Source organism: Coturnix japonica, chromosome 1 (genome assembly GCF_001577835.2).
Source record: "Coturnix japonica isolate 7356 chromosome 1, Coturnix japonica 2.1, whole genome shotgun sequence".
In the NCBI taxonomy this organism is placed as follows: Eukaryota; Metazoa; Chordata; class Aves; order Galliformes; family Phasianidae; genus Coturnix; species Coturnix japonica.
In genome coordinates this window covers 161,769,549-161,794,606 of record NC_029516.1, presented here as the reverse complement: position 1 = coordinate 161,794,606, position 25,058 = coordinate 161,769,549, and the positions used below count along the sequence as shown (strand labels likewise).

The following is a 25,058-nucleotide window of genomic DNA, read 5'->3' as shown; positions in this document are numbered from 1 at the left end:
GCACTACTCTATTCAGATTATGTCATCATTAGCAGGCAAGGAAGCAGGAAACTGAATTTTCTGACTGAAGTGTTTACAGGCCTAGTTCTCATATTATTGATAAGAAAACCTGAAGATACGTGATATTTTTCACCTACAGTGGAACATCTTCTAAAACATGTTTTGAATTACTGTGATGGGGCTCAATCTTCTTCATGTTTTAGACAGAAACACCAGTGCACAACAAATCTACATAACTGCAGCTAATTTCAGCAGTTTCACATAAACCCTTAATTTGTCCTCAGTGTATTCCCAATTCAGTATCTGTTCACGACGTTACTAGGACCACCTTCATGCACTGAAAAAAGAAGCTGGCAATCTTGGAGAATAAACCCTTGGGAAAACCTCATTAGTCAAAACCAAGTATATTCTGCCAGCCCAGACTGTTTAACAACAAACTGCAAAGGAAACTTTTCTCATCTTTAGGATGCACACTGCATACTGAATAATTGGGTAAGACTTGAATCATGATAAAAAGGGATGCCACTGATAATATATTGCGGGTTTAAACACGTTAAATGAGATACATATTTTGACCTTTATTTCTAAAGGTCTACTCTCCGGAGAATTCTTCTTAGAGTATCATCTCCAGTTATTAAAATTAATATACTTCCACTTTATCTAAAGAGATAGAGGATGATAAATATTGAACATTCAAGTAATGCTCACTTAAATGCAGAAGGCAATTTTAAATCAATATTTTCAAACTACAGGCATAGGGCACTACATTTAATTAGTGGCACAGAAGCAAAATCAAATCAGAGCTTCCTGACTAAAAAGCATTTTGCTGAAAGGGTATAACCAATTCTACATGAAGTGCGTGAGCCAAAAGCCCTTCCTTTTACTAAGGCCCCCAAATTAAAGGGATTTTGCCTCAAATATAAATGAGTAAGAAAATACTGTACAGGGACCTGGAGCTTCTATTGCTTACATGCGAGCAATCAGTCCATTTTCGGCAGGACTTGTGTAGACTGCTATAATGTAGTCCTCTCTCTCCTTCTGGAAAGATTTTTCATCACTGTGCAAATCACAGTTCATTTGTGTTGCTATAAGGAGTGCAGGCACAGGGTCTACATTCTGGTATGCATTTCTGCTGCCTTTGTCTATGTTAGAAGTGACAGATGCCTGAGTAGATGGCAGCTGCACACCATGGTGCTCCCAGCAGCACACTGTGTGCTCTAAGCCACAGGTTGAGACCAAGGATATAAAACAGACATGCTTCATGCAGCTTGCTACCATCCTGAGGTCCATCATTGCTTTCTAGTCAGGTAGTCTAGGTATTGTTCTAAGGTGTAGATTCTTCATAAAGTGCACAATGAGTACTGATAACTGTAAACTCAGACAATAACTTTCGTTTGATTGCCTGCTAATACTAAAAATCCTATCCTTAATTCCCACTTATGTGATATAATATTTTTCATTCCATCATTTATTTTTTTTCCCTAACTTCCCGAGTCTATCTCTAAGGCTGTGTCAGTGTCACTCAGGAAGATGTCAATAAGCTTCTATCATAGGGATGTCACTTCAAGCAGTTCAAAAAGCAAACATTTGAATTCAGTCCTGAGATGACAACAAAAATATATTCATCAAAGTAATTTAGAAAATATATGTATTCCATAAACTATAATCACGAAGTCAGAGATGTCTAATTGAGTAATCATCGAATAAAAAGCACCGCATTTCATAATTGCTGTTGGATTTCCCTAGAGCTGAAATCTCTGCAAGTAAAACAACCCAGAAAGATGTGTAACTTAAGTCTGAACAGAAGACATTGCCTTCTTCAATAACGAGCCATCTTCAATGTGCGTCACTGCCAGTCACACCCTACAAAGCTGGGGGTAATTTCTGAACTCTGTTTCCAGTGCAGATCTCCAGGAGCTTAAATAACATGATGTCTCTGGAAGAGAAATCCACTGCAAACACCAAGGAGATGTCAGCATGTTTGCTTCTAATAAGAAGATGCTTTCAAAACAGAGTAGCCATGTGGTAACAGTCAGCCAGTCAACAGAAATCAAAGTTCAAGTCACTCTGGTGTCATTTATTATATAAAGTGGCTGGGAATAATTTCCTCCTATTCAATCAATGCTTGTCAGCCGGTTTCTAGGGGGAGGAAACACAACACTGTTGTTTACTCCTGAGATCAGAGGAACTCTTATTTTTAGGAATTATGTTTTGAAAACTTGTCTCAGAGTTAGTGAAGCTCTCCTCTTATTTTTTCAAAATGACTAATGGACAGTCCTGAGGAACGAAGGCCACAGCTGAAACCTGGTCAAAATGTCAAATAACATATGATAACTGCTCTCTGATTTCAACTTCACCAACATTCAAATGCTGATATAGGATATTCAACACGAGAAAACAAAAGCTGCTTTTAGCATTCTATATTCAACACATTTGGCAATGACTCGAGGAATGTGACCTGTTCTTTGAAATACAAATCTCTGATAAGAATTAGGGTCAAAATATAGTCAAAACACTGTGCTTGTTTTGCCATCCACATCAATAGGACTAGTTCAAAGTAACCACATTACAGTACATTACAGTTCCTTGTTTAGAAGTCACAACACTTCATATCTTATAGTTTGCACAGTGTACTTTGTAACTAACAAGCATGAGTATATATCATCTTTTTGTGGAAATGCCTTATAGCAAAGGATATGAAACAATTAGTCTCTTATTAATGGTATGGAGCTGAATCCACTTCTATAAACATCTAGGGATTCTGTAAACTTCAGGTGAATTACATACATGATGTATTTGTTAGCAAAAATCTGTGGCACGATGAGCACCGTCAAGGCTTTTACGTGAGAAACTAAAAAAAACAGAGATCACTCCATGCAACACAGCATTGGCTGGAAGTTAATCCTGTCAGTCTGATTTAGAAGTAATGCATCTACATTTAACTGTGATGATAATTGACAAACCTACTAAGAAGACTACGCATTCTTTGCCATTTGTAGGAGGGTTCATCTGACAGTGTGAAGAAGCTTACAATGTAGATACCCAAATTTAGGCTAGGTCAACTAAATTCCCATACAGACATCTGAGAAAATACACATTTTTAGGGTGTGATTCATCTCACCCCTGTGTAGATACATAAACTAGGGCAAATAAGATCTGGCTTCTGTAAAAGCGCTTATTCCTATAGTTTAACAGGATATACACCCAGGTGAGATGAATCCTTAAAATCAAATCAACACTGGAATTCAAGCAGCATTTTGACAATGCTTCAGATGTCACACTTGAATTCTAGGTGGTCCAATGTGGAGACAGAAGTTGGCTTCAATGATCCTTGTGTTTTCCTTCCATCTCAGGTTATTTTATGATTCTGTGCCTCTATAGACTTTCTTAAGCATAAATAAACAGGCTCAGTACAAGGCAACAATATCTATGTAAGGCTTTTTGTCATTCAGATTGATTGGTATCACCATCCCTCCTGCCTTGAAGTCGCACTTAAAACTGAAAACAAGATAATTAACATCCACTGAGGATGAACCTACAGTTTTTCTTCTGAATTAAAAAGGAAACTCATTAGGACTTTTTGAATATATGCAGTTATTCCTAGCATTTTCTTCTTTGCAAGTCTCTTTCTCATGCATTGTCTTTATGGTCTTTCTTCTATAGGTTTTCTTAAGAAGTCACTGAAATTATAAATATACAAAAAAGTAGTAATGAAAACATTCCCTAAATGGAACTCTGAGAGTAAAACAAAAACACTTTTAAAATTTCCCTATGATCGCAAGAATCATTTACTATAGTAAAACAATGGAGAGGATCTGGAAGGCAGCTCTCCAGCAAGTGACAGTGAAGCTAAAATGTATTGATCATCTATATTAACTGGAAAAATAGATAACTTATCAAACAAGCTAGAAAAACTATTTTGTATTTGAATACAAATTTGAAACAGTTCTAAATCAAAACTAAAACCCAGAAACATCTCCTGATATCTTCAGAAAATATTTATCTTTTAATGCTAATTCTGAGTTTGATAAAAGACCATGCGAAGCTTTTCCAAAATTTTTCTTCAATATTCATGTCCAAGGTATTTTAAAGAAAGTTAAGCTTTTAATAAGTGGACATTTTATGGTAAATAAATAAATATTTCATCATTTTAAAGACAACTGTCATCAGAAGCATGAGTACCAAAAACAGAAATCCTTTTATTTTCATTTGAATATTGTATTGCTGTATTTCCTGGTATTTTTTAGATTAGCTGTCCATGCTCTCCTTCTTGGTCATAGCAAAACACTTGGATTAAATTTCTCTTGATTCACCACATACAAAGACTTCAAGAAATATAATTCAATGTATCATTTAATAGAGATGGGTTGGAACTCAGGAGTATATAATTTTACTGCTCAAGGATTATCACAGATGCAACATTGAATATTTTTTGTTTTCAAAACCATCTATTTTCTGACAAATTTTAAAACCTCAAAAAATCTTTTAGAAATTCATAACACAACCCCCTCCCAGGAAAAAAAAATAAAACAATAACAGTTCATTTCCACGGTTTCAAGCCTTCAAGCCTTCTTTTTTAACAGATATAAGGAATCACAGTTTGCAAAGTGTAATTCAACTAAGATGTCAATCCTATGGGAACTCTGTCCAGCCTTCTTATCTAGCTATATATGACTTTATGACTTCTGTTACTGGCTTTAGACAACGTTGAATAATTGTTCTAAATAATCTCCCCATATTCTCTGAAAATAAAAAGAACAATTTAACCAAAATCAGAAGTGAGTAAAATGAAGACGATATGTAAAATGATCCTTGCATATATCTCCATGGATTTTCTTCCCTGCTGAATTTCTGCTTTGTACCTAAATGTTACCCATTCCAAGTGCCTGTGGTTACAAGGCTGTTGTAACATCAAAAGAAGCAGAATGACAGAGTGGACCTTCAAAGAAGTACAAAAGGACATCTTTCCCACCTCCTAATGCCCCCTGTATCGATCTAGGAAATAGAACTGGCAGTGTGTGGGAAGGAGGAACAGTATCACCAAGAAAGAGCAAGCAGTTCCCACACAGTTGTATTTAGGTCAACAACTTTTTGGAAGAAACAGATGTACCCTTTAGAGCTACCGTGAATCTACATCTGAGTGCACCTACAGCAGAGCTGAAGTTCTGGATCCTACTTCTGAAATGAATTTTCCAAATGCTGTTCCATGATTTGGATGCTTGCAGCATGGGACAGTCCTGGAGCATGTGAATAATCTCCTTGTCACGCTGACTGAACTGGAAGTCTCTAGGAGAGCACCTAGTGCCACAAATACACTTTCAATGTCTATAACAAAGTGACAGCTAACACAAAGCAGATCCCTCCACACACTGAAATGTGCATTATGTGGATGTTAAGTCACTTGTGCTTAAAAAAATAGGCATCAGTGTTGATGGGGACCACTGAAATATATAAAGTAATATGTTACAGCAATTTTTAATTCTTGCTATAGACTTCTACTGACAGAATACAGTGGAATTAATCAGGCCGATGTACCACTGATTAGCTGAGAAAAAAGAGCAAAGGGTTTACCTTAATAGGGCTCCCATCTGGAGTGAGAACCTCTTCTGAAAGCTCCATCATCTTCAGTGCCATCAGGGCAATGGCTTTAGCATGGCTAAGGCTTTTCTTGTGGAGCCCTGCAGCAACGCAGTATGCATCACCTATTGTTTCCACCTGCAGCAATCAGACAAATCAAATATTAAAGTAAGACAATGAGAAGAGATCACTACCATTAGTTATCTGCAATTAAATTGCATTGCTTAAAAACATGTGAGCAAAACATCCATAAAATAAGCAGTCAGCAGAGCATAATTAACCTGAGTTTGCAAACAGGTGCAGTCAAAATCTGACATGTGATGGCATAGTGGTTTGTCAATATTACAACGAAAGAAGATAATTACATCAAGAACAATGTATGCCATCAGCTGAGATATGACATTTTCCCACAGCGGTAATGAAGAAAACTCTATTATCGTAAATGAGAAACTGCTTGCAGCTTTGTTCGGCACTATCTTGGTTGAGTTTGTTGTTCGGTAAGAGGAGTTCTACATGATTATAAATCATAATTATTATGTGCTCTGCTAGAAAAGTACATTAAGAAGAGAATAAGAAGAAGCAAAATGTCACCATAAAAAAAAACAGTGAAGAGACTATGACTGCTCATTATGAGGCAGCTCTTCCTGATATAGGGGAGAATTTAAAAATAGATGTTACTGATACAGACTTTTGACTGCATCTGTCTCTGTTATTTTCAAATGAGAAATGCTGCCCCTCTCTTTGCAGCGCAGGCTGGGAGTGAGCTTCCTGCCTTCAGGCATCAAGTGCAGCAGGCTGTTCCCTCTGGTCTTTTCAGACAGTACTCCTTTATCTCTCATCCTTTATTTTCTTTAAAGAAAGCTGTCCCTCAGGAGGAAGCAGGAGCAAAAGAAATTACAGAAGCCCTCTGGCTCTGGTTGAAGGCAGCATGAAAAACACTGAAGCCCCTGAGTTCTGCAGCTTTATTGACAGCATTCTAGTCTGCCTGCCCTCACATCTGCATCACATTCTGCACAAAGGCCATTAACACAAGCCAAAGCAGACTCAGCCCTGAAGGCTTCTTGCTAATCCAAGTTGGCTTTCACTCTACCCTCAACACAACAGGAATGGCAGAAAAAAAGCCTCAGCAAAAGTTAGCATGAGAAGGAAGCTGGTATTGAGCAAGTATTTATTCAACAAATAAATACAGATGATTCTTCTTTCTTTATGGACTCTGCTAATAGTAGTAGACATGGTCCTTCTTAGATTAATTTTCAGTGCAGAGAAATAGAATCAGAGGACCTGCCTCAAAAAGTAAACATTATATGTAAATGTATCCAGAGCAGGAATCTAGAACAGCAGTATGAGCAAGTGCCTCCCACCATCAGACATGCAGAAGTTGTTACTAGGCCATTGCCAATCTCAACTCCTTAGGATTTCCTGGTGATCGTACAGGAGGATATACAGCAGTGACTTGGGGTTTCTTGTGAACTGATGATGAACTGATGGTTCAAATTTTTCAACTACAGAAGGAAGAATTAGCACAGATTCAAACAGACACCTTCAACTTTAGAACTGTGGAAGAATATGACCAGTTTTAGTAGAAATGAAGGGATTACTACAAGAAGAGCTGACTATATGATGCCAGATACAAAAATAAAATATCTATTTTTCTCTTCATTGAATGATTTAATTTCAGAATGACTATTCCACTAAAGTCCTTTGCATTATACCTCTGTAAGTAAGTATAGATTTGGGACTTTACACTGTTCCTGCAATGTTCAGATAAATCTTCTTTTATTAGCATCTTCTCATTCCAAAGTTTCCATAACTGTGTGAACCAACAGCTGAATTCCATTCACTGAATGAGTAATAACATCTGATTTGCATTGTATATATCTGTGTACTGCTAGGAAAATGGAACTCAAGCTGCCACATGGTACTCTTACTCTGACAATAAAAATGATAATAGTACCGTTGTGGGATAGCCTTTAGTTCCTCTAAATTGATTAGAAATATTAGGACATGTGAGACTGGCCTGCTCTAGGTCAGTGCAACTGACCACCAGCTGAAGTGGATGTGCAAAGTGCTAATCAGGTTGTCTAATGACTATATGATCATTTTCAGTCACTTCTAAGACATTCCCCAAAGTATTTAAGCTGAAATTTCCATGCTGGATATCTCCATTAAATTTTAGTGTTGGTTCAATCCTCCTTCAAAATTAGATTTGGAAATTTTTCCAATTATTTATATTTTCCCCAATCCCTTCTGAAAAGACATCCAGGATTTATAATTCTCTGATTTACATAAATGCAACAGAACAGAAGAAAAGGAAGGATCTACTCAGTGCAGCTAAAAGTAGCAGCATTCAGCTGTTTGATGCTATTCAGGATAACTGCAGAATCACAGAATGGTTTGGGTCAGAAAGAACCTTACAGATCATGTAGTCCCAACCACACACCAGCCCAGGTTGCTTAAAGCCCCATCCAACCCGGCCTCAAGTGCCTCCAGGGAGTGGGGTGCATCCACAGCTTCTCCAAGCACCCTGTGCTAGTGCCTAAAACCTATAACCTAAATTTACCATCTTCTAGTTTAAAGCCATTACCTCACTACACTCCCTGACAAAGTGACAGAGCCCTCCCCAGCTTTTCTGTAGGCCCCCCTCTAGGTACTGTAAGCTGCTATAAAGTCTCTCTGGAGCTTTCTATTCTCTAACCAGAACAAGCCCAGATCTCTCAGCCTTCCTTCAGAGGAGAGAATCTCCGGCACTCGGACCACATTTACTGACCTACTCTGAACACACTCCAATACATCTATGTTCTTAGGCTAGCTCAAAACAGTGCCCAGGTGGGGTCTCACAAAAGCACAGCAGAGGGGGACAATCATGTCTCTCAGCCTACTGTTCTCCTCTCTTTTGATGCAGCTCAGAATACAGTTGGCTTGCTCAAGTCCTTCCATGCAGGGTTACTCTAAATCCAATACCATGCTCTGATAGCACAGCGATCTTCAAAGGAAATCTCTACCTAGTACCTAACTAACTTCACAGGTTTTAACTGCAATATGTGCATTATTATTGCATTTCAACTTCATATTCTTCTGGGCACATATGCAGAGTACATTTTGCTACTGGAACTCTGGAACACATCCTCTCTTTTACCAAGCAAAATATATTCTTCGCTGAATATTTAAGCCATTTTTTGCATGCAATCAACACTTCTAACTTTGTTTAGATTCAGTGTATTTTTGCCCTATTTAGGGGTTTTTTTCTTAGTACTAATTATTTCTAGCCATTAACTGGCAGCCTGACCTATTATTACCTGTTCTTCAGTTATTGTTGATTTAGGCTCACTTGTGTCACTGCTACACAAAAGCCTACTCTAATGCTTTCTGTTAATTCCTTGCAAACTTCTTGAAAATGCCCAAAAGATTTCACTCAGGTCCACAACAAATCAAAGATTAATATATATTCATAATTTATTGATGTAGTTGTATGTACTCTACGATTCAGGATCTGTTTCTTGATAAATATCCTCAGTCTGGTAAACACTGTACAGTGACAATGCAAGAGACACACTGTAGATACAGTATGTGTAATACAGGTATGAACACTAGTTTTTATAGATGTTAAGCTCTAGTAATTGTTCTGTAGTCACTTACTTTTCTTAATTTGAATGGATTTTAGATGGAGTATGATTTGCAGACGAACCTAGAAGCTCAGAAGACAGAATATAATATCTTCGGTATGGTAACCGGAGAATAGAGGTTAATAAACTACCTCTGGGGCAACACCAGCAGGTTTCTTCTAAGTACAAAGAGCTACAGCTTCTTCTCAGCTACTTAACTGAAAAACTGGAAGTTTTTGTATTTAAATTATGTTCCCCAGTAATAACACTGGGGTGTTAATTCACTGGCAGTTCAGAACGGAATGTGCAGCACTCTTCCTCATAAATAAATGAATGTGTGCCAGGAATTCCACATATGAACTGCTATAAGTAATGAAGGAACTGGAGTGTCACACTTCATTTCACAATATTATGTTCACAGTGGAGGGGAAAAGATCATTTTGTAAGTGAAACTTATAATAGCAAGTATAAGATTTTAATCCAAAATATTCTGGAAAAACAACTCTAAGGAAACTTCCTATCACAATTTGGAATGAAAATACCCATAAAAATGTAAAAATGATCACTCTTCTAGTTACAACCATATCTTAAATTCCTACAGTAACAGCAAAAATTAAATCCACTGAAAGAAGCAACCGGTGGAAGAAATGGCTGTTGCTGTAGTTCTGTATAAATCAGTAAGTTTCCCGTAAAAGCCTAATAGATAATATGGATTAAAACTGTTTCAGTGGAATGGTGGTTGTTGATTTTTTTATGCATTGAGCTGAAAACTGTGTGTGTGTGTGTGTGTTCCTTTCTTATGGGTTAACTAATGCATTATGAAAACTGCTTTAGTAAGATTAGGAGATTAAAACTAAATTTTCACAAAAGAATGGAAAGAAACTGGTTTTCTTTCAGGAAGTACATCTACTTTTCACTGTAGAACCATTATATTCTTCTAATTGCACCTGGGTACTACTGTTTGTATCTCCTACATACTCCATATGCTGTACAGTTATTTATTATCTCACTCATAAAGGTTATGATATTTAGTCCCTATTTGCCCTAAAAAAATCTATTCCGGTGTCTCTACAGACTCCTAAGCTGTCTTTAGCAAAAATAAATACAAAAATAAATTGGTGATAAAAAGTTCATTTGCTTTCACTTTTATAGTCGGAGTTAAGTACAGTCTTTAATTCGAAGTGTCCCTCAGAAATGCAGGTTGCACTAGTGATTTTAGTTCAAGCTGCCTGTCCCACTTATACAAAATTAACTGCTATTCCAGCACTTCTCAAGCCAAATCCAATCAAGGGACATACTGCATCTTCTTGATAGGAGAGGAGAGTGTGTATATATATATACATACATACATATATATATATGTATGTATATATATATGCATAGAAATAAAAGATTTTTTTTCTCATGCTATGGCAGACAAAAAAAAAGATTACTGTGCAACAAAGATTGAAAATTTACAGATTACTTCTGGATATCTCTATGGGCAGCTTGTGTCAATGTCTCACCATCTCTGAGTAAATAATTTCTTCCTAACCTAAATCTCCCTTCTCCTTGTTTAAAAGACACTCCCCCTTGTCCTATCACTATATCTATGTATATCTATCTACCTATTGACTTTAAAACTTGGGGTCTATTTACAGCAAACTGCGTTGGTTTTCTAGTTGATGACAGTCCATACTTCACTAGATGGTCTGAAAACAGAATCTAGCTATTATCTTTTCATTCATTTAGTACTTCTGCTAATTGAAGCAGAACCAGTCCACTCAACTCAAACCAAAACAGTCCTTAAAATATCACACAAAATGTCCAACAAGACCAACTGAGGCAAGGGCTTGCTCATTTTTCCCACTTGTTACCTCTTACTTTGATATTGGGAATAGAAAAAAAGACCTGTTGGTCATCTAACAGCATTATGGTCTTCTGTAATCTTAGACCCAGGGCCACAAGGTATTTGAGAATATGCTAAGTTCTAGTAGAGTAAACACAGACATTCCTCAGCCCTTTCAGTCCATGATTTCTCATTCTCCACCTGTAGAATAATAGATATTTTTTCAAAGTTAGTTAAGTTCCTAGATGCATCAAATCCTGCTAATCTCACCTGTTTGTGTTATTTTAATCACCAGAAGTATTTATTTCTTTTTAAGCAAGTATGTGTTCAGAATCACAGTAACCTTAAGTTGGCAGTAAACTTGAAATATTAAACAGTTTCTCTACACTCCACAGCATTTAGAGTGTATATACTATCTTTAGCTGAAGGGTAGCTTATTTCTAAACTGTTTCTTATCACTTATGAGCAGTCAGCCAATAGCTGGAAAGTCTCTTACTGCTGGGAGATATTCTATAAAGTCTCATTGTGTAAGAATGAAATAATGACAAGCGGCAGTTGCTATGATATCAGTTTCTTCTTTAAGAGTTTCAGAATGAAAATACGTAAATAAGCAGCAGGGAAAGAGATAATGGCCTGGATAATTGTAATTTCATTCTCTTCCCCTTCCTCCCTTGGTTTCTCTCACCAAAAAATAAATAAATAAATAAAATTCTGCTGGTTTGTGTGTGATTTTTTTCCCCACATAAGAGAGGATAATATTCCATCTTAAAATATTGGCTTGTCATTTCACTTCTCTTCTAGAAATATTTCCACTCTCCCCCATATAAAGGCACATTGTTCAAGGTGTATCCATAATGTACATAATCCTTGTATTTCATGGCATAAATCTCAGAATGAAAGGCTAAAAAAGAAGTCTGCCAAATGTACCTGACATTTCGTAAGTAGCTGTTTTAAGGGCCTTTTGTACTTCTTCAAGTTCCCACATTTGGATGTGGCACCCTGACATTTAGACAATTGAGGTTATACTGTTGTCATTGTTTTTTCACCCTTGTTACTGTATGTTTTAATTGCAGGATGAAAAATTTGCTTTACAAATTACAATGGGAAAAAATGCAGCTGAAAATTATTGCCACTTTCTGTACTCTTCACAATGTAACATATAAACCCTGAGAAGGGAGGGGGAGAGGAAGGGGAGTGAGAGGGGAGCGGAGGGGGGACTTTTTTCTGTGTATTACAGACAACTTTACTACTCATACGAGCCACAGAGTTGCAATGGTTGTGTCTGCAACACACTTGTTTCTCTGGTGATCAACCAGCACATTAATGTCTGCCACACTGTCAGCCTATATCTTTCTTCCATGACTGTGAGTAAAACAGCCACCTCAATTTCCTTGACTTATGAACTGTTGTTTATATTTCCCTTCTTAACTAAAATTAACACCAATTTTAAGGACCCTTGAATACTCCATTGCCTCTTATTCAATCCCAGACATTACTGCCTGTTCTATATGCCGGGCTCCTTTGCTCTCAAAGATAAATCTAGGCTTGGAACAGAATTTACTGGAGAACACAAAGCTTAATTGATTTCTATGATTATATTAACAACAACAATAATACTGGCTTTAAGCTTATTATTATTACTTCCAGGTTTTAAAGACCTGGAAGTAATTTCTCAATGTGGAAAGTCAGGATATTTTCCTGGCTGTCTCTTAGTCAGAACACATTCTGTGCATACTTCTCAGCCTGTACTTATTGGAGCATATCTTTGCTTTCTGCATACTTAGGCTGCATTCCTATGGGAATACATAAATACATAAGGAGGTTGTTTATTAAGTCTCTTCTCCACTTGGTACCAAGATTCAGGATGCGAATGCACCTGGAAATGGAAGATGGGAAGTGTTCTGAGGTACTGCATTTGTTACCCTTTTTAGCTATATTTCTTTCCAACTGCAAAACTTACCTCAAAACAATATATTTGTTTTGTTAAAGCTAGAATATTTTCTACCTAAAGGAATACAGGAAAATTCAACCTTACGAAGATATTCTTGCATTTGACTCTATAAAAAACATTTGGTCATTACTCTCTGCCATTGGGTTTTCTTTCATATGTTTTCGAAGTTGAAAAGTTGAAGACTTAGGGAAAAACTACAGTATATGGCAACACGGTGTTCTATAATTGTCATTTGGACATCATTATTCCTGTCCATTACTTCTAATTCAGCTACAAATAAAACACCTTTTAAATTGGTATAGGACAAAAAATGAAAAAATAGGGAGATATTTCCAGTCCAGTTTTATATTAAGCCAGCAGTCTCAGCACAAACTGTAGTCAGCAATTTATTTAATTTCTGTATTCTACCTCAAGATTATATTGAAATCTTCTGCAATTTCTTCTACCCATCTCCTTCCCCCGAATACATCTTTGCAAATCACTAATATATTGTGATTCGGGATGGGAATAATACTACCCTGCTTCAGCCACACAAAAATAAAGCCTCTCACATACGCTATTCAATTATAAACTTTCTATAGTCTATGAAGAGAAAAAAATTTCCATGGCATGATTTATTCCACTGTTAAGTCTGGAAACACCATTTTTCTACCCTACAGGAGGACTCACATCTTCTCTTAATTTACTGTGTGAAGAGACTGAGAGCTGTGACTGCTCAGCTTGGAGGAGACTCAGTGGGATCTCTTCAGTGTCCATAAATGTCTGAAGGAAGAGAGCAAAGAGGATGGAGGCAGGTTTTGTTCAGTGGGGCCAAGACAAGAGTCAGTGGGCACAAACTAGAATGTGACAAGTTCCTTCTGTACACAAGGAAACACTTCTGTGCTGTACAAGTGATGGAGGGCTGGCACAGGCTGCCCAAAGACTGTGGGGTTTCTTTGTTGGAAATCTCCCAGAAGCCATGTGGATGTGATCCTGGGGATGCATCCTGTGGACACTTCTCTGGGTGTCCCTGTTTGAGCAGGGGTTGGGCCAGAGGTCTCTTCAAACCTCGAGCATGCTGTGAAAATGTGATTCTGTGATCCTGAGGTGACTTCCAGGCCTACGTTTTTTTGTCAATATAATAAAAATGTAAAAAGGATCTTTTTCCTAGTATCCAAAACTCATTTTCTTTATGTTGTGTGAACTGAAATCAAAGTGTAGCCCTGTTTGCATTTTCAAGTATCCCCTATATCATTTTCTGTTGCACAGAAAAGCTTTAAAATACAGTTGAATTGTGAGATGCTGCGAAGCTTAAAAACACTGGTTAGCTTAAAATACTCAAGGCTGGTTTTAGTTGTTACTCATTTTGGTTTGGGGCTTTTTTTTTTTTTTTTTTTACAGAAATGAATTCTACATGTTGCACACAGCATTATTTATAGATCCATCAATTCTGTGGGATACTTTAAAAAGTGCTTTTTTTTTTTCTTTTTTTTTTTTTCCCTTCAGGCTTTACCATTTTCAGAATAGGATTTGGAAATAATCTCATTCGGTTTCAATCTCAGTGTTTGAATGTCCTATTTTCTGCCTCCCAACTTCAAAAATTAACTACTAAGCAATGAGAATTTGTGCCTCATCTTCAAGGTAACCCTGCAATGCTTTTAAAATGCTGAATTATGCTTTTGGAAATAGTTCAGTATATGGAAAACCCGTCCCACATGAGAGGTGAGTTCCAAGTATCTCTGAAGTTCAGCAATCTCTGGTAAAGCTTAGTATCTTGCTACAAATCCCCGCTCTTTCCCAAGAGCCTAATTATGAAGCAATTGTTCTTACCAGACCTAAGGGCATTTTATTTTTATTGAGTTTAATGATGCCACATGCTTGCAAGTTCATGTGCATTTTACAAGAGTCTTATTCCAACATCTTTCTAGAGCATTTACTTAGCAGTCTTAAAAAAAATATTTCAGTATCCAATTTTTCATCTACACATTTATTCACAGTCCTGTTTTTCTTATTAAAGGAGAACAGACAAACAGTTCCTGCTGTGTACAACTAATACCCAGCATTTTAAAAGTTGTTTTTTTCCTCATTAGTTATAATAGAGACGTGCTAGAAGACTTACAGTTTACATTAGGCCAACATCAGGTTTGCACACAACAGTCATGGAAAACATAAGTCATCGCATATAAACAATTTATCCCTTTTGTTAGGTAAGAGTCAAACTGCAAAAATCACACTGAATGTTTATGATGAATAGTAAATGCCCTGGTTAATGTTCTGCCTTTAGTGAGGCAGTTGCAATGTCAAAATAAAGAATGATCTAACAAAGCACACATTAAAATAATCAACTATCACAGAAGAAGCACATTAAGTTCACTGTGACAAGCCTTGTCATCAAGTAAAAAGACCTTAGTTTATTGCAGCTACCTCTGGTAGTATGCTCTAGATCTGCAGCAATGCTGGTCTTTGAAATGGAAATATCTTAGGTTGATGGAAAGTGAAATCAATATTCTCCAGTCCTTCAGAGAGACTAAAACAGAAAAATGTGACATGAGCAAACAAAGTACTCAAGTATGAATGATGTACTCTTTTCAGTAGTGTGTGGGGACAGGGGATATTTCAGTAGTGTGTGCACGAATGTGTGGAAGAACTTCTTTACAGTGAGGGTGACGGAGCACTGGAACAGGCTGCCCAGGGAAGTGGTGGACTCTCCTTCTCTGGAGATATTCAAGACCCGCCTGGACGCCGACCTGTGTGACGTGGTGTAGGGAGCCTGCTTTGGCAAGGGGGGTTGGACTCGATGATCTTAGTGGTCCCTTCCAACCCCTACAATTCTGTGATTCTGTGATTCTATGATTCTGTGATGTTTTATAAAAAAATTAGCATCAGGGAGCCCTGCATGCCGCAACAAGGTATGCTCTGTGATAGAGGTCTTTTTCAGCCACTATAACTGGGATTTCTTCTTGGTATGGAAAAAGGAGCCCTGAAGAAGAATAAACTTCTGGGTTTCCGAAACAAGAAGTCAGGAGGTAGCCAGGGTTCATGCACAAACAGAGGTACTGGGAAGTGCTCCCATAATCTGCAGGTTGAAAATAGGCTCAATACTCCCAGGCATCATGAGAGAAATGGAATGGGACACATAAATGTGCATTTCTCAGGCAAGACAGAAATGGAAGAAGGGAGTAAAAAAAAAAAAAAAAAAGAAAGGCAAAAGTAAACCTATACAAGCATGGTGTTCATAAAGAAGAAATCATACACAGAAGCAGAAGCCCTGGATTCTTCAGAGAATTCTTGGGCGATTAATTGCCTAAAGCAGGGGAACATGTGCACATGTTTTAGTGCTTTGTGCAGGTCTGTATGTACATAAAATAAAGAATAAGTGTTTTGGAGTCTGTTTGCTTCATTTGCACATCTCCCTAAAGACAAAAAATGTAAATCCTCCACAACGCTGAAGCAAGATACAGGCTTAAAGAAATGGGAAGACTTTAAGTATCTGGGAGCTCTCTGGTGATAATATTCAGACAGAAAGGAATCGTCTGTAGGGTTTTCTTCATTCATTTTTAAACATAATGCTTCTGAGCTTCCCCCAAAACACAGGTGTCCCATCTTGGCCCAGACTTTATAGTGGAGTGAGAGACTCTGTGACAGCAAAGAATGCATGGCCACAGAAACAACCACAGCATCTTCTACCTTTATGCAATAACAGACAAGGGAAGAAAAAGGGGTCTTTTCAGAAAGCTAACATGGGAAAAAGAGCTAATAAGGCCCATCCAGGCAAAAAAAAAAAAATACCTGAACAACAAAATTAGGTCAAATGATCCTATATCTAAGACATTAATTGGAGGGAGAAACAGAGGCTGCAGGAAGCTTGAATATGAAAGATTTCAGTCTTCAAGGCTAAGTTTTAAAAGGTAGCTATGGCTGCAACACATCTGAATAGCTTATTTAATAAAGACTTGGCTTAACAGAAGCATCATTTTCCAGCTCTTGGCTCATAAAAACATGAATTCTGATACAGATAAAAATGGGTCAAAACAAAGACACAGTCAGGCCAACCAGCATATATTTTACCCTAAGCATTTGCTTTCAATATTTATTAATATCCATCTCAGCGCTTCTTCTCCCGGAGTCTGTGTTTCTATCTGCATGTCTACGGGCACTATCTTTTAAAGCAGCTCTTCAGATTTGCATCTGTATTGCTATGATTTGCAATCCCTTCTAGACAACATCCTTCTCTCCCACTCCTCCGTACCAAGACAAATATGATTGGCTCAAATAGTGAACAGCACCAGTTTCCAAAGGCATTGCCAGGTCTCAACTCTCTTGCATCCACTCTCCAAATTTCAATCTAAAACATAAATTGCTAGAACTGTCACTCATGCTCATATCACAATGCATCTCAGTTACTGTATTGTTCTCCCTCAGCCTTTAGAAATGTAATCTGCCATCTTTGCCATCTATTCTATGTGCTACTGCTTTGAAGTTTGTTTTCTGAGCCCATCATTCACTCATGACATTCATACCTGTGCATCCTCGTGCTGGATACTCTTTTCCTTTCTCATCAGTTACAACTATGTACTTTCTATTCCAAAGAATTTCAGAGTCTAATACATCCTCCTTCAGACCTCTTCAAGAATTTCTTATTCTGTACCAACAGTTCATTGTGTTTGCCCTCCATGTTCTACTTGTTAAACACAAGTATCTATATTCTTCAGTTGCATTCCACATTTATCTGCAAATATTCCTGAATAAATAGTATGAGACAACTGAAAAGTATTACATTCATTGTCTGACTCCAAAATTAGAAGCACTGAGGTTCTGAATTCATAATTCTCTAACAGAAAAGCTGGGTGAATAACTTACAGCATGAACTTTATTTAATGAATTTTGCTTAATTTTCTCTTTACAGAATGATGAATTTGGGCTTCAGAAGTACTCTAACAATAATTTTTTGCAAATTATTTTTGCCACATTGCTTAAGCATAAGCAAATTTGAAAACAGTTGTGGTTTTATGTTCACGGTAAACTTCTGCAGCCTTGTTAAAGGACTATGTCTTAAAAGTAGGCTGTCAATACAAACACTGGTGATGATACATATAAAACTCACTGCCTGACAAAATCTTCTGAAGTAGTAGTTGTTGTGGTGGTGATCATCCCTATTAATAAAATTAGCTTCAAAAAAAATGGAAGAAATATGAGCACACAAGTTACTTTTATTTTAAAGTGCAAATGCTTTTTCAAAAGGAGTTGTGATTATATCTTAAGCCTGATTCTCTAAGGAAATGAAAGATGGTTCAGTCCCTGAGTTTTCTGTCCTTCTGTAATGCTTAATTGAGTCACATTCACTTAAACCCACAGTAACTTTTTAGATTTCTGATTAAAAAAAGAAAAATAAATGGTAAAGAAAAAAATAACTTAGAGATTTCAAAGACCCAGATCCTGCAGGTTGAGAGAAGATCCATGCTTGGATCAATGTGGGAGATTTAGAACAGTGCCCCCAGTTGCAGAACTGGCTGTCATGTGAGCTCAGCAACAAGAGGATCCCATAGCACACACATACAGCTCCTAAACAAGCACAGCGCACACTCCCTTACTCGTTGTGGGTGTCAAGATTGTGGACAGAACCTGAAGTCAGGGATAGGCGGTAGGGATGCTCAGGGAGTATGAGGGAGTAGGGAGACGGAGGCAAACCTTTGATGAAGGGATCTGAGGAAGACCCAGCAGTTCTTCCTTTAGGCAGTAACAGTGGAGAAAGAGTGTTTGAGGTATAAGACATCCTTCCATAGAAAAACAAGCTTTGTTTATTCATCTGCTCATTACATGGAGGTCTTAAAGTAGTTTTTTTTTGGTTTTTGGGTTTTGGGTTTTGGGTTTTTTGGTTTTTTTTGTTTGTTTGTTTGGTTTTTTTTTGCTTTTTTTTTTGTTGGTTTTTTTTGGTTTTTTTTTTTTTTGAGTACTCATGCACATAGTTAATGTTTAAATCTGATCTTGCCCATCTCAGCAGCCATCATCTTATATAACTGGTCAGAACAATGTTGCTGTGCAGTAACTTCTTTCACCTAAAGTGGTAGAAAGTGGTGGAACACAGTAATACATGGTATAAAAGGCCTAATCTTCACAACTAATGTAAAAATATTCCTTCATAGTGTTTTCAGAGGACTCTACCAACCTACTCTCCAAACCGGTCAGGGGTTATTAGATACTTTATTTCCTATTGCTATGCAATCATCATTCTTTTAAAAAAGAATGTCCTGAATGCCTCGGAACAGATAACTAAAATTAAGCATCTGGGAAAAAACTAACTACATCCATATACCCAAGAGAGCATATGAAATGGAGTCATGAGATACAGCTCTTAATGGTGGGTCAGAAGTTCCTCGATGTCACTGTGAGAGCTGGTTTGAGAGCAAGTACAGTAACAGCAGACTAATGCAAACCAACATCAAACTTCCAAACTTTTCTAGCTATAACACCAAAAAAGAAAAAAAATAAATAAATCTACAGAGTGTTGATACCTTCCATTCTGGTCTTCTTACAGCATGACATTTGGTTTCAGAGCAGTAGTAATAGAAACTCATAGCTTAGGAGCACAAAACCAATTTAAAGCACGACGTCTTATCTTGGTAGGTAGTGTCGTATCAACATATATCTATGTAATATACATTTCTACCTGTGGTAGTTATTAAAACCTTGCAGCAACAACTGCTATTATTACCTAAGTAGAGAATTAATATTTTTGGAAGCCTATTAGAGTGTACTGGATAATAAAAACTAAAGGAATACCATTCCTGTGAGGACCTCCTACCTACAGCCTATGAACAAATACTATTTAATACAAATGGAAAACTGGTGATTCAGTTTGAAAGCCTCAGATGGAAAATAAAGTCAACATATAATTTTAAAACTATGATTTTTTTCTTTGATGTATTCATAGTTATAAAAAGAAATTTGTTCTGCGTTTCATATCACAAAATTAAAACGTTCCCTATATACAAAACATTTTCTGTAGACTTCACAGAATAATTACACAGGTAGTATTTTAACTATACTTATTAAATTCTGTCTCTCTTTTTTTTTTTTTTTTTTTTTTTCTCTCAAATACCTGGAAACCAAATCTCCTCAAGAGAATGAAGTTGCTGTAGTCTGTAACAAAGGCTAATAGTGAGACAACCTCTTTTTTCAGGACAGTAAAGGAGCAGGACACTCCACTGACATCTCACACTCATCACATTTACTATGAATGGACAGCTGCTGTTCTCTTCCTAATCATCAGTGGAAGGTTAATTTTAAACCTGAAAAACATTCAGGTTCTGCAGAAACACAGAATACTTTAGTGCCTTTTGAGGAGCTTTGGGCTAAGGACATCACTGAGGCCTTCATCATCATCAGTACGCTATAACTGATATGTCACTGAGAGGAAACCAGACTCTGACACAGGAGGTGTGTACCCCTATAGGAAAAAAGAAATGTTAGACATACATTGCTATGAGGAAACCCTGATGAGAGCTCAACATTAAAATATTTTGTTTCAATGAACAAATTTCATATTCTTTTTTCCTGTGACATAAATAATTTTGTTTCACACTTTTGCAGGGAAGCTACTGGTAACTTTTTCTATCTTAGCTTCCATTAGATTTTACTAATGTAGGACTTCAGCTATTACCTTATAGATGTCCAGGAATCCACACTGGTGGTCAAACCGTGTGTAGAGTTCATTCAGCATGCTGATGACTTGCATGGGTGTGCACTGTGCACAGATGGCTGTGAAGCCAACAATATCCGAGAAGAGCATGGTGACATCATCAAACTTCCTGGCCTGAACTTGCTGCCCCTGCCACAGCTGCTGAGCCACTTCTTCAGGGAAAATGGAAATAAGGAGATCGACTGTTTTCTTTTTCTCCTCTTCCAGGGCTTGGTGTGTGCGTTCTAGCGTTGCCTTCAGTTTATCCATTCTTTTTTTCAAGCCATCTTGGGCCTTCGCTTGCTCCCCAACCAATATGACATCACGAGTAGCATCGTGGATAGGTATGTCCGAAAGATGGAGGCCTCGGCCCATCAGTTCATCCAGCTTGTCCACACAGGGAGACCCCAGAAACAAAATTGAATTTGATTCTGGCACATGAATCATTTGTCCTTTAACTTCCATCACCTGCAAAATAAAACCAGATTTTAGAAAAGGAAAGATCAGCTGATAACTGCAATTCCCTTCTAATTCCTCCCTATTTACTCTTCAGTTAAAATGATAAGCACAGACTGCAGCCTATTACACAGTTGCATATTACGCTCCTGTTCAAGAAATGAGACTCACAGTCTGCTCACCAAGGTAAGTCAGAAAACAGTCTACATTCACACAAAAAAACATTCCCAAATGTTGCTATCAACATTATTTTTCTCCCAAAACCAAAGTGTAGCATCATACCAGCCACTATAAAGAAAGTTAACACTTTGCTAAAACCAGAACAGTGTCCTGGTTCAATTTCAACTTTACCCTCTTCAGCCTGGAAAAGAGAAGATTCTGAGACGTTATTGTGGCCTTCCAGTACCTGAAAGGGCCTATATGAAAGCAGGGGAGTATCTTTTGATAAGGGCATGAAGCAACAGGATGAATGGAAATGGTTTTAAATTTGAAGAGGTTAGATTTACACTAGATATTAGAAAGAAATTCATTACTGTGAGGGTGGTGAGGCACTGAAACAGGTTGTCCAGAGAGGTCATGGATGCCAGGCCTCCCCCCTGGAAGCCTCCTCTCAGTTTTTGCAAAGCTCTTTTCCTTTCAAAGAAGACTCAGAGAACATTCAGCTCTATTCCAGTGGGCTTTGATCTGCATCTATGATTCAGCACGATCTTCATCTCCTTTTAGAGCGTGCAGCTTCTCAGATCCCTCTCTGTATCTTCAAGTATAACTGAACAAGATGGGACATCAGGTATTCTTGAAGCTAGCCATAGCAAAACTGCACTTCTGGGCAGCTCCCCAGAGCTGGGCAGCTTTGCACCCAGACAACAAGCTTTTAGGCAATTAGAATTACATCATCTATCTTTCTCGTAAGCCGGGAAAGATTGAAACGTTTCTGTCATCTGTTATGTTTCATTACTGCTACATTTCATTGCTTTCCTGTCTCTTTAACTATCTTCTCACAGAATAAATTAGAACAATTCCACTGTTTTCAGAGGACATTTTCCTGATCAACAATGGTAAAATGGAACACAAAATGTTTTGAAATGAACAACTACATCTCGTGCTTTATATAGGATTACATTGCTGGGAAATGATGGTACATAATAAGTAGCTCTAGGAAATAAATTAATTTTAAAAAACAACAACAGCTGTCATTTTTCTTTCATTACAAACCCACTGCAAAGAAAGGGGAGCACACAGAAGAGTACCTAATCTTCTGTGTGCTCCCATAATCTCCAGGATTCTTCCTGCCTCCCTCTCCCAAAAGATCCAACCAGAGAACACTGGCAGACGATAAAGCTGCCGTTTTCAAGATGAGACTATCTCCTACTGTGCTGAACACCAGCAGATACTTCAGCATGTCTCTCAGGTCTGCAAGCTCTGCATTAATACCGCACTAAAGTTAAGTATGAGTCTTCTTTTAAACCCCAGTATGGGGCTTAAAAATAATTTTCTGTCTCCTGTTTTGCAGTATCTGCAGATTTAAAGGGGCCTTCCCTCTGGCTTTGATCAGTTCATTATCCTTCCTGAACTGTGATAAAACTCTTCTCTTTTTAGGGCTTTTCATTAGGAATATGCTAGGAAACAGACTGCTATGCCACACTTTTGTGAACACCTCACCTCACATAGAGACTAGACTTCATACAGTGAACAAATTCAATGACAATAAACAGTCCTTCTTTTTAAAATGGCATATAATTAATTAAACAGCTGGGGGACTGGAAGAAAATCAGCTTAGAATGAAGAAGTCTGGAGAGTATCATACATACAAGGTATCCAGAAAACAACTTAAGCTCAGAAAAGAGAAAGCGTTAGTGCACACTGAGGACAAGAGTATAAAACAACTTTTAGAAAGGTGAATTAGCTGCTAAGCTAAAATCTAAATCACTTGGACATTCTTTAAAAGTCTTCTTTATTTGCATCTTCAGATCTTTAGATACAAATAAAGCACCTAAATTAAAAATAAAAATCTTAACAAAACACTAGCTTCCATTACAGACACCTGCTGAAAAAGCTAAGAAAGAGAAATGTACATAATCTCTGCAGAAATGAAAAAGTACATGCGCTTTTCAGTTGAGTAATCCTGGCAAAGTTTGCTCAGCACAACTCAGGAGTCTCCCAGGCTTCCTGTTGAGGTAGAACCCTGAGCATTTGTTTACAAGTTGGATTTCCACCTCAATGCATTGTCAACAGAACATGATTCTACACAGCAGCAAAGTGATTGTTACAAATTTCTGATTATTTATAGAAGTCTCTGGGGTGTTATGTAATGCACAACAGTCTCCAAACCAAAGTGAGCAAATTTAACATTTTATGTGTGCTAGATACTTCACAAACACACAGTGGCAGAAATAATATTGTAGAGAATTCCACTTTAGGAATTTCCTATTTTTTCATAGAATCACAGAACGGCCTGAGTTGAAAAGGACCACAATGATCACCTAGTTTCAATACCCCTGCTATGTGCAGGGTCACCAACCACGAGACCAGGATGCCTAGAGCCACATCCAGCCTGGCCTTGAATACCTCTAGTGATGGGACATCCACAGCCTCCTTGGGCAACCTGTTCCAGTGCTTCACCACCTTCTGTGTGAAAACTCTTTTTTTTTTTGGCTGGTTCAGCTTTACACAGCAGTGTACAGTACAGCAGGGGAAAAAAATTATCAAGAGTTATAATTATCAAGTACTCCGGAGACTCTACTCAGAATTGACTCTTCTTGACAAATGTTGTGCAAACACCACTCAAATACAAAATTTTTGCCTTTGTACTCAGGATAATGACATAAGTGATATCATCAAAATTATCACCCTGGTTAAATGCAAAAAAGGTTCAAGTATTCTTCTGATCAAAACTAATTACTTTATGCTGTAACGGCCTTTATAATTGACAACTAATAGTTGTTAATTGGTTACAGACAGACTTTTATTGATACCTACCAATATCAATCAAGCGAGATTTCAGAGGAATGTGCCAGCAAACTCTGAAGGCAGTGGGAAGGCACCCATTCAACAGAGAATCATTACCCCTTGGATTGTTTCCAACAGTTTTCACCACTAGACGAGTGTGAGTCCATAAACCCATTCTGCACCTAATCACTCCATTAGTGATATTCAGCTTCTAGCAAAAGCTTCTCATTTGAATTTGCCCGCTTATCAGAAAGTACTCCTGCTCATTCTGATATCCTTTTCCAAATACCTTTCCTTGCCAGGATTGTATCTTCCTTGGAGAATTTTTATTTTTTTTATATCAAAATACAATGAAATGGTTAAATGAGAGTATAGGTTTGTTCTGGAGAACAGCAAGCAGTGAGCAGAAGAAACAGATTTCTCCTTTGATCTGTGCAGAACAGATATATATAGCAACCATTAGATGTGACATCTCATCACCAGCATAGGTATCTTAAAACTCTTGTGATTAGATCTTTGAGCCCATTCACTAACCAGCCTGCAGACATTTTTCTCCTTTAGCATTTCCATGTTCCAGTTCCCTCCCTGTTCTATTTCATCTTAAATACATAACTCTGCTCCAAATTCCTGCCAGCATCACATCATGAAAATTGATTAGATATAGAGTTATCTGATGGTATTTTTACTTTTTTTTTTCCTTTTTTCTTCTTTATTTCTCCTCCTATCAAATACTTTTGTGGCTTAGATTAAAAAATAATAATAAAAAAAAAATCATTATAAGCTGATATTAAGATGAATCGATTCTGATCTCCTGGTGAAATACAAATTTTCAGAACACTAGGCCAAGACATTTCTGCTTTTCCCAGCATAATCATTCTGCCATTAGATATAACTGAAAAGAATCTTTCCAACTCCGATTGAAGTCTCCAAAACGACCCTCAGATGATTTTAGAAGGAACTGCACCATGAATTTAGAACTAAATTTTCAGTGTTTTTCTTTAAAAGTTCAAATTTCTTTCCATATGTCCAACATGGTGCCTT

General features: G+C 37.4%; 1 protein-coding gene across 1 annotated transcript in view; it reads right to left on the bottom strand.

The window, feature by feature from the left end:
* GUCY1A2 (guanylate cyclase 1 soluble subunit alpha 2) overlaps window positions 1–25,058 on the bottom strand; it is a 155,857-nt gene that overhangs the window by 51,954 nt on the left and 78,845 nt on the right. The window contains exons 5-6 of the mRNA XM_015852224.2: window positions 20,598–21,083; window positions 5,572–5,715 (exon numbers count right to left, since the gene is read on the bottom strand). Of these exons, the coding sequence (XP_015707710.1) occupies window positions 5,572–5,715; window positions 20,598–21,083 (630 nt within the window). The remainder of the gene's footprint in view (window positions 1–5,571; window positions 5,716–20,597; window positions 21,084–25,058) is intronic.